This window comes from Pteropus vampyrus, unplaced genomic scaffold, assembly GCF_000151845.1.
Source record: "Pteropus vampyrus isolate Shadow unplaced genomic scaffold, Pvam_2.0 Scaffold10, whole genome shotgun sequence".
Lineage (NCBI taxonomy): Eukaryota > Metazoa > Chordata > Mammalia > Chiroptera > Pteropodidae > Pteropus > Pteropus vampyrus.
Window position 1 is genome coordinate 15,159,379 of NW_011888791.1, and position 10,856 is coordinate 15,170,234.

The following is a 10,856-nucleotide window of genomic DNA, read 5'->3' on the forward strand; positions in this document are numbered from 1 at the left end:
GTTAATTCACTGTAAAGATTCTCAATTATACTGTTATGATTTAACAAAATGAAAGATTAGAAGAAGATAGAATTTTATCAACTATGATCCAGAGAGAACAGTAAATATTAAGAGGGTTGAAAGGAAGAAAAACTGAAAGAGGCTTAAAAATAAGACAAAACAATTTAATGCATTTATGGGAAATTTTAGTTTGCATAAATAAAAATATAAAAATTTAAGGCACAGTGAATCACTATAATAAACATTACAAACTCGCCACTGTTTGACAAGTAGAGAAAGTAAAATTCAAGAAATATAATACCTTAATAAGTCATTATCTTCTTTATACTACAATCAGAAAAGTTTCTAGTTTTCTCTTTTAGATCTAGTAGCTCCAGGGAGAGAAGATACAGATCACCTTTTGATATGCATGCCTCCATGGATAATCAAATATCTGAGTTGGAGGTACTATCTCAAATGAAGTTAAAAACAAATTAGAGGGAAGATGTCTAGTTAACATATGTTAGAGCTACTGGCAAACTATAACTTATGATGACATTAATTACATACTCTGATAATTATTCCTTGAAGTACTAAATTATATAGTTTACACTCATGACTAAAAAGATTCCCATCATATGCCAAGAACCACAATACCATGACTCCAAAGACTCCTAATGAAGAATTACCTTTCATGAATCCTGCAAATTTCGGTTAAAGAACTGAACTTAGTGGCCAGATGTTCACGTTCATTAATAACAGTGGTCCATAATAGGCTAACTGTACCTGTTGTGAGTTTCTTTGTATTTAATATAGATACATTTAAGCTTCATGCTGTTTAGAAGGCTATAAACAATCTTTCAAAGCTCTAAGTTTGTGAACAGGCTTTTAAGAGCAGCAGCATCTGAAATATGCCGCACATTCTTACCCATGTTAGGTATAAAGTGAAGTCATACAGATACCTCATAAGATTCTGAACATATTTAAGAATATTTTCACAATTAGTTTATCCCATACTGTTGGAAGGTTGGCTAACAGCACAGTGGGTAGAGAGATGGCCAACCCGGGTCAAGGAAACTTTACTGTTGTTATTTTGAAGTAGTGAATGACAAGTACCTTAATTATGCTACCACCGCACCTTGTACAATATTTAACAGTGAGCCCCTAAAGGGTTAAGTCTTCATCTGTCCCCAGTGCTACTCTCCTCCCCACAACTATCTGACCCATAGGAGGCACTGAGAGCTGAATGAGTGACACAACTAGGATACCATGTGGAAAATCACTAAGTGTTATTACCACTTGAATACAAATATATTAATAAATTCATTCAATAGTGTTTTTAACATGTTCAAAGCAGTGAATTTGAATAACTACTGAAAATACAAGATTAAGTAACCTGCTTTAAAAAATAGAAACATCTTAATATTTGGTGTTATAAACTCAATCACCTTTCCATAAAATAGTGATTCTCAAGGAAAGAAAATTCAAAGTGCTTTTATCTTGTTCTTTTTATTACACTCAGTGAACCATCCTTAATTATGAAATTAATGGTTAGTATATAAATGTAAGACATATCATGAGGAAACCTAGGGGAAAAACACATTTTAATCAGAATAGGATTATCAGTTTCAATCAGCCTTAATCAGCAACTTACCTATTTTTTTTTCCTTACAAACACAGACAACTGATAATTTAACTCTTCTTAATCGGCAGGGTTGTAAAATGTCAACTTTTTAAAAAGATTTTAAAACCAAAGCACTAATATGATACACAATAAAAGCATGGTACAAATATTCCTAATTTCAGATCTGACTTTTGCTAAATAGATCTAAGAATAAAGAAACATCTTTCCCTTTCCAGATAATTTAAAATATAAATAACTGTATTAAGTCCCACTGAATAGAGAATGTGAAAGTTCCTGGTATAAAAACCACCTTAGAGTTTGAAGTTTGATATTCATTTCATTCTATGGTGGAACAGAGACTGGATTTTGTTTGCTTTCTGTTATTACTTCACAATCTCCCTCCATTTCAAAATTGAGATTCACAAATGAAGTGGATACTACTGTTTCTGGCTGATCTGTCTGAACAATGGAATCAGCCTGTAGCTTATTCTGTTGGTATTGTCTTTCTGCTTCTTCAGACATCCTGTTTTCGTCGTCATCTTCTTCTTCCTAAAAAGAGGAAATATCAAGAAAATTGAAATAGAAATGCCCCAAAGGAATAATACTTGTTCCCTCATTTTCAACAGCTTGTGCTTTTTTTTTTTTTTAACCAAAACAGTATCATGTACAATTCAATTTGGTCTAATTAAGCCATACGTCCCCATTTCCAAATTGAAAACTACTGTATAACATTTTAAGAAAAGTGACGTTATTTTTAAAACATGATACAGCATGTTTAAATTTGATAGGCTATATCTTTTCGGATTCTAATCTAAATTTAAAAATTAGCTAATACTATATCACTTCAATCATAAGGTGTTGGTCCATTCAGTGGAATAGGGTGGTCTATACACTAAATGGCGTAGCATGGTTAGTGTTCCCGTAAGAACTTGGTATACAGATAAGGCAGTCCCTGGCCTCAAAAAGTTTACAGTCTAGGAAGAAAATTAAAACATGTAAAAATAGCATGAAGACAAAAAAAAGTACTATAGAGATCTAAAAAGGTAAATAACTTCTAGTTCCAGAAGGAGGAGATGGCATTTGTATTGGTCCCTGCAGTATGAGCAGACGGTAGAGAGTGAGTAACCCGTCAGGAAGATTAATCTAGAGCTTGTTTGAAAGTGAATGAGGAAGACTATTAGGGAGGCCATTACAATTGTCACAAAGGGGCAGTGAGGCTCTACACAAGGCTGGTCATGATAATAGAAACGCGTTTATCAAACATTTTTGAAAAACCACATAAAGTCAGCTGACCTTTCCAGATTCATCTCCAGCCACACCCCTGTTGTACTCTCTATGCTCCAGTGACAATACAGTAGTATTCTTTCCATTTCCCTAAACACAACGTATCTTCATGCCTCTATATTCTAACTTTATCTGAATTGCCCTCATTTGCTGAAAGAAGAATAAAAGATTCTAATATTTATTTCATGTTCACCAATAAATAATAGGTGCTGTTCTATTTTACATATTAACTTATTTCATCCTTAGAACAACCCCTGTGCATGGATGCTGCAATTTTCCTCATTATAAAGATGAGGAAACTGAGACTTATGGAGGTTAGGTATCTAGCCTAAAGTACAAAGTTAGAAGTGGCAGAGCCAGAATTTGAATTCAGAGCCTTTGGTTCTTGGGCCCCTGCTCTTAAGTGCTATAGCTTTCTCATTGTTTAAGGCTAAACTCTTTTCACCCCTACCCTAAGACCTCACTACAGACAGAATTGCCTCACGTCTTTGTGCCTCAACCAACAATTGACACACACTTCTAGTACTTGTAATTTTCTCTGTGTCAAACTCATTCTACTTCTACATTCAATCTATGTGTCCTAAGTACAAAGACTGGGTTTTGTTTCCTCATCTTAAAATTGGAATAATAATCCAGAGGGAGATGAAGATTAATAACACATATAAGGCATCTCCCATAGCACCTAGCACAATGGAATATAGCATAATTTTACACATAGATCCTAGAGAAATTTCAGTATTAAAAAATTCTATATCCTAATTTGACAAACTAATGATTCTGGAATAAAATGCCTAGTGTAAGGGAGCTCTTTTGGGTACCTAGAGGATACTTGTGTTTGTTATACAACCCATCAAGCCCACAGCAAAGCAAACTGAATCAAGAAAATGTAAAAAGGAGACATACCTCTTTCTTCATCCGGTAATACTCATCAATGGCATATTGGTATTTTGGGGTGCTAATGCCCAAAACAGATGCAATCTTCTCTCCAAGAAAGTCACACACTAAAGATATGAAAGTTAAAAGGCTTACACAATTCCATAAACATTTCTTGAGCACTTTCTATGTGCAAAGCACATTGAATTACAAAAGTTATATAGTCCCTGCCCTCAGAGAGATTATGAACATTCAGTAGTCTCTTCTGCATATAATTCCTTGACTGCCCCAAGAAGTACTTATAGTTTCTTACAGGCTCCCTATAATACCCCCAATAACACTTATCACCAGGTATTATTTGTTACATGTCTATTTCTTTAAAAAAAAAAAAAAGTATACTCTAAGAGTGCTGGAATAACACTGGGCTGGAGGAGAAGAATGACTTGTACTATAACATTCACTGGGTGCTTGCCACATGCCAGGCACTGTGAAAGGTTAGACTCACAGAGGCTGAAGAATTTGGCAAGCTGACAAAACTGTTCCAAAATTCAATCCAGGTCTGAATGTAAAGCTCATGTTCTTTTCATTATACCAGACTGTCTAGCATATACTGAGTGCTCAGTAAATGTTGCTGAATGAATTACTATTCAAAATTAGATCTAATAAGCAGCAGAAAGTGATAGAAGCTATGAGGGAGTTAAAATTGGAAAGAGAGGAAAACTGTGATTTAAAACCTAATCTTAAAGTTAGCATGATTAAGTCATACATTGGTAATTAATTTCTTTCAAATAAGACTTAGTTATATCTCAAGAAATGAAATATTAATGAAAGAAAATAAATTGTAACTACAGGCTTTAGAATAAGCAGTCAAACAAAATAACAAAATCAGTAAGAAATCAAATGATAAAATAACAAAATAGTTGCTAACAGAAAATATTCAGAATATGAAAATCGTTGTCTAAATATAGCCATTTTCAGTGCTTAAAAACACACACACAACCAGAAGCTGAAGAATGTTTTAAGGTGAAGTACAAGTTAGACTAATCTCTTTCAACGCTAGCCAGCTTGAGAGTGATCAACTCCCTACTGTTTCTCCTTCATTTTTGAAACACTCAATTTGGCGGAGCTCCTGGAGCATATTATAGTAGTTATACAATATTCATACAGAGAAATGATACCTGAGAGGGTTGATGTGGCAGCACGAAGCACGTAAAACCATAAGTAGGGGCCCCAGGTAAGTTTTGTCTGCAATAAGAAATCAGGTTATCAACATTCATACCTAAACTCATTCTATATATTTAGACCAGAATGAAGTAGTCAATACTTGGTGGGCACATAGAATATTCTATAGATAATGCTACGAACAGATTACAATCCAATAAAAAATTTAAATGTTTATAGCTAGAATTCCACAAAGATATTTTACATTCACCCATATAACTACCATCACCTTAAGCCCATGGAATAACTAAAAAAAGCAGCAGCCACTGAAATGGAGTCATTAAGTCACAGCCTTAGTTATTTAAGAATTGATGATTCAGAGCCAGCCTTTCTCCTGTCATGCTGTTTTGTCTCTATTGTTCATAAGCACATCAGAGAAAGTGTGCAGTTAATGGAAAGAGACATTAAGAAATCATATAAAACAAAACACTTATAGTATGGTGGGGAAATCAAGATCCAGAGAAATTAAGCAGGATAACAGCATATCAAATGAACACTATTAGTGGGGAAACAAGTAACCAGTAAGTGGCAATCAGTTTTTTGTTTAAGGATTATAAAGGGATTAGACTATATAATGCAAGAGAAGGTCGGTGTATACTGGGTAGGCCAGGACCACTGGCAGAATGCAGTCTACACTGCACATCTCCATAGCTGATCTTGGTACTCTAAGTCCACAGAATACTTTTGTGAAGCTTGCCACATAGATGACAGTTTGCATCTATGGATAAAGTCAGTAATATTAGCATGCTTCCTTGCCCTAATATTTTTGTTTTAAAAGAAAATGCAGAATAGAGCCTTAATCAATCAAATAAATAATTGTTTTAATACTGGTCCCAGGGAGAGGAGAAAAAGATAAACTTGCCATAGTCTTAGCTAAGATACGTTAATGGTTATAAGAGTATTAAAAAGCCAATACAAGAATATCTGTAAGAATGAAAACTGTAGACACTGAAAACAATTCTTTTTTCTCTGTTGGTGAAATGGAAGTATCTTCCTTTTCTGATATCTAAAGCTGATCAGTTTGCCAATGTTAATGTTACTTCCTTTTCTTCCTGGTTAAAGGAGGGTAATTTTTTTACCTAAGAGTCATTTTGAGTAACCACAGTCCGTCTTACAAACTTCTTTTTATTCAAGTTAGTTTAAAAAATAAATTTGTACCAAGTTAGTTTAAAAAATAAAGTTGTACCAAGTTAGTTTAAAAAAATAAAGACTATCTGTAAGACTGGGCATTATGCGCTAAAGCGGAGAGTAGGAAACATATAATAATGCTCTTCCCATGAAAAGCAGGTATGCCAATTTCTGTGTTAGTACACCTGAGAAGACACACAGTGAGATAGCTCCTTAGTCTCTATTTATACAGGAATGAATATCTAAGCAAAGAAATATATTCAACTAAGAAGATACTATATATTTCGGACTCTCTGATCAAATCTGCTATATATTCTATATTTAGAGCAGGAGGCATCCTTTATGTGGGTATAAGGGTTATTTTCGGGGCTCTGCTTAGGATACTCTGATCTCAGAGTTTACCTTATGTTTTTTACAGTAAATGAACAGTGCAGAAATATAAAGAATGAAACCAGTTTCTATAACACACAGTAAATGATAAGGCCAAGAAAGTATAAATAGTACAGAAAAGAACTATACAGAATAAGACTAAGCATGCTTTTGGAGGAAAGGATATATTTCTTAGTGGACCAATTCCACGGGCATTTTTTTCTAAAGAGAATAATTCTAATATCCAGGCTATGACTACTAAAGAGTCAAGCTTGCTCCAGAGCTGAGAAACTGGATAAAGATTCCTGAATAACAGCTATCATTATCACACACAGTTACACAGAATGAATTTATAGTGTTCTTTGTTTAAACACTGACCTTACTGAATCAAAAGGACAGATGGTTCAAGAGCCTACAATGGAACTCAGCCACCACTGCCAGCATCACTACCACTACCATCATCCCAGTAAGAGAAGAACTGGGATGAGATCTTGGGTCTTCAAGACTTCCAATTTATGATACAAACTCAAGTTGATTTACTTTTTCATCTCTAAAAATTTAAGTATCCATCTCTTCCTTATATTAAGACTTGCTACCTTTTACTTTTGTTTTTAAACTTACTTTTAGGTTATAAAAGTAATGGCTGTTTATTATAGAACACTTAGAAAATGGAGCAAAGTATAAAGAAAATTTAAGTCACCTATTTTCAACCACCCATAATTATCATTAACATATATTAGTATATTTTTCCTTGAGCAAATATGTTTTAAAACATTGTTATACTTTCTCTATCCTGTTTTCCTCATTTACTGCAACAAAATATTAAGCATATTTCCCAAATGCTTAACTTCCTAATGGTGAAATAACTAGGCCAAAAATAGAATCATTTGGAAAACTCTTCCTTCGGACTGCAAAACTTTACATCAGAAAATTTACCAATATATATTCAGCAGCAATGAATGAGATTGTCCATTTGCTAGTAGCCTTATTACAACACATTATCCTTTTCCTTTTTAAAATTTGGCAGTTGAAAAATGAGCCCAGATAATTTTAAGTTCTGACTATATTACAAAAAGCATTAGCCCATTTATATAGGTAACAATTACGTGCATAATCAAATTTTTAAAATATCTATGTATATACACATATACACGTATTTGAGGAACCCTAATCAAAACTAAACCAAAGGGTAAAGGAATTACAGGAAATATGTTTATTCTTAAGGCACATCTAAGGCAAAATCTTAAGGGAAAGAATTACCATAATATAAAAAAAATCTAAGTCTCCTTTTCTTTTCTATCAAGTATATGCTAGAGAAACTGGATTAAGATTATTCTTAAATCTTTTAAATGTCAAGCTTTTTTTTTTCTTAATTGGATCTGTTTTACAAATCTACTACATAATACAGGATAATATCTTTTCAAAATTCCTTTGTTCTATCGGATTTTTGATGCATTAGAAGCAAACAGAAAATGGAAAGTCTGCTCTTCACATTAAGGAAGCCAGGTTTGCCTTCAGTTATTAACATTTGCTAGAATAGCTATTACCAAAAACAAAACAAACAAACAAGATAAAAAGTGTTGGTGAGGATGTGGAAAAATTGGAGCCCTTGTGCACTGTTGGTGGGAATGTAAAATGGTGCCACCATTATGGAAAACATTATAAAGGTTCCTCAAAAAACTAAAAATAGAAATACCATACAACATGGCAATCCCACTTCTGGATATTTATCAAAAAGAACTGAAATCAGAATCTTAAGGAAGTATTCTATTTCCATCTTCACTGTAGTATTATTCACAATAGCCAAGATGTAGAAACAACCTAACATCCATTGACAAATGACTAAAGAAAATGTGGTATACACATACATTGAATATTATTCAGCCTTTAAAAAAAAAAAGGAAATCCTGACAAATGCAACAACATGGATGAAGCTTCAGGATACTATGTTAAGTGACATGAGCTAGTCGCAGCAGGACAAATACCCACTCGTATGAGGTATCTAAAATAATCCAACATATAAAAGCTGAGTTGAATAGTGGCTGCCAGGGACTAGGGAAAGGGGGAAAATGGGGAGTTGTTCATTCAGTGGGTACAAAGTTTCAGTAATACAAGATGAGTAAGTTCTAGGGATCTGTTTTACCACATTTTGCCTATAGTTAACAATGCCGTATTGTACACTTAAAATTTTGTTGAGTTCTCATGTTAAGTGTTCTTATCTCGATTTTTTAAAAAACTGATGGATGTTGGCTGTAAGCTTTAAAAATCTTTTTTGAAATGGAAATTAATTCTGACCAAAAACAGATTCAGAGGACAAATCCTCAGGGCTGAAGTAAACTATAATGCATTTATTAATGTTTAAAATTTCCCTCCAAAAAAAAGAAATACTATTTAGGAAGAAAAAAAATTATTGTACGTTTCTTTATCACCAGAAGTCTATATTAAGCTACAGACTTAAAGAAAAATAGTGACTATTATTAACATATGTATGTAAAAATAATAAACCAGATGAAGACATTTATAATTCAGGCAGCAATGAAAAACTATCAAAAAATAAATAAATTGTACCTTTTTTAGCAAAAGATTTAATTGCTATTGTTTTGTCTTCTTCACTTCGTTAACATGGATACTCCTATTTGCTAATTATAAATTCTTCATGAATTGTACTAGATTTTTTTTTTTGTAAAACTTTTATTTAGAAGAAAAATGTCAGCTGTCAACTTCAAGCTGAGTGTATAAGTTTCCTACTGGAAACTCATATTAATATAATATTAAATATTACATTAATAATATATTAAATGTCTATTATATATTATATTACATTAATATGTGATATGATTGCAGCTCTTATTTGCCTAAAAATCGCTGTAATCTGGAAGACATGAACTACTACCAAGAAAACATAACTTTAAAACTCTAGAATGACTATTTTAGGAATGGAGCCATCAAACAAGTTAATCTCATAAACTCTAAAATGAAGCTTGAGTAAGAACTATAGAGAAAATTTTTAAATTAGTCATGGCTTGTCAAATTCCAATGGATTCTAAAATTGCCTCTTGAGTAAGATTTCTTGTGCAACCTATTATATCTGCTTTGTTAACTATTACTACCTTACATGCATATAGTTCTTAATCATTTTCAATGTTTTCATATATACTATCTCATTTAATTTTCAAAAACAACTCTGAATATAGATGAGGCAAATGTTATCTTTTTTTAAATACTCACGGAACCTGAAGTGCAATGAGAGTTAAATTTTTGTCAAAGCGCAGTGATTATCATAGGATCAAGTCAGAAAAGCTGAGCTGCTGACTACTCACATTGCCTCCCAGTGAGAAAATATTAGACAGGTTTCTTATTGCCCTGTTAGTTTAAGCCTACGAATTCAAATAAATTCTAACGGCAACACACTATATACAAGGTAATTAAAGATTTTAAGAGTGGATATGCACTTCCAGCAAAATAGCACGAGAAATTCTGTGGACCCACTTCTCAATGAAACTGGTGAAAATTATCAAAAACACTTAAAGTCTCTGGAAATGTTCCTCAAGGCATACCACAAATGAAGAAACATTTACTCAAGAAAATATATAAAATTGGATAAGAGAAGCAAGAGTCCACGATAACTGAACCAAGATCACTCCCTCCCACTGCCTTTCCAGCCAAGTGAGGTAGAAACTCAACTCCAGACTCATACTGCCAAGAACACAGGACTTCGTCTACCCCCAGCTCCCAATAAGAGGGCTTTCTTCCTGGAAGAACAGAACATCAATTAGGACTTCTCATCCTGCCCACAAGTTGTCTATTATTAAGTTTCAGGTGAGTACAGTTGACTGGTAGGGGCTCCCTTCCTCCATCAGCCCCCACTAACGAAATGGAGGCTCTGCCTCAGGCTTGGTGCCAATGAGAATACTAGTGCACTAATCACCCTTTCCCCAGCTCAAAAGGCAGTGGTTTCACGCAAAAGAGGTGAGCCAAGAAGATCCAAGGCTACTGCTCCCCTCTTCTACCAAATACTCAGTTCCCGAAGTAGGGGTGTCACTCAGAGAGAAATGCACTTTCCCTACTCCCCCACTTCAAAGCTCTGATTAAGAAATTTTGCCAAGGGGGAAAAGAAGGCCATAAAACATAGCTCCTAATCTCTTTCCAAATGAACTGACTTCATTGGCAGCAGAGGTAGAAAAGTCCAAGCTGAAGATGCTCTCAAAATCAGTGGAGACTGTGGTGAATAACTAGGAGAAAATTCTTAGATTCTATGAAGATACAGACGAAACTAGATGCCAGCTAGTTTGCAGCAGATAACTAATCCAGCCGTCACTAAACAAATCAACAAGCAAATAACAATGTCAAGATCCTGGGCGCAAGGTGGGGGCAGTAC

General features: G+C 33.9%; 1 protein-coding gene across 1 annotated transcript in view; it reads right to left on the minus strand.

Moving 5' to 3' along the window:
• Nucleotides 1–143: 143 nt before the first annotated feature.
• FAM177A1 (family with sequence similarity 177 member A1) overlaps nt 144–10,856 on the minus strand; it is a 19,378-nt gene continuing 8,665 nt past the window's right edge. Inside the window, exons 3-5 of the mRNA XM_011376723.2 lie at nt 4,939–5,005; nt 3,791–3,888; nt 144–2,152 (exon numbers count right to left, since the gene is read on the minus strand). Of these exons, the coding sequence (XP_011375025.1) occupies nt 1,946–2,152; nt 3,791–3,888; nt 4,939–5,005 (372 nt within the window). The 3' untranslated portion in view covers nt 144–1,945. The remainder of the gene's footprint in view (nt 2,153–3,790; nt 3,889–4,938; nt 5,006–10,856) is intronic.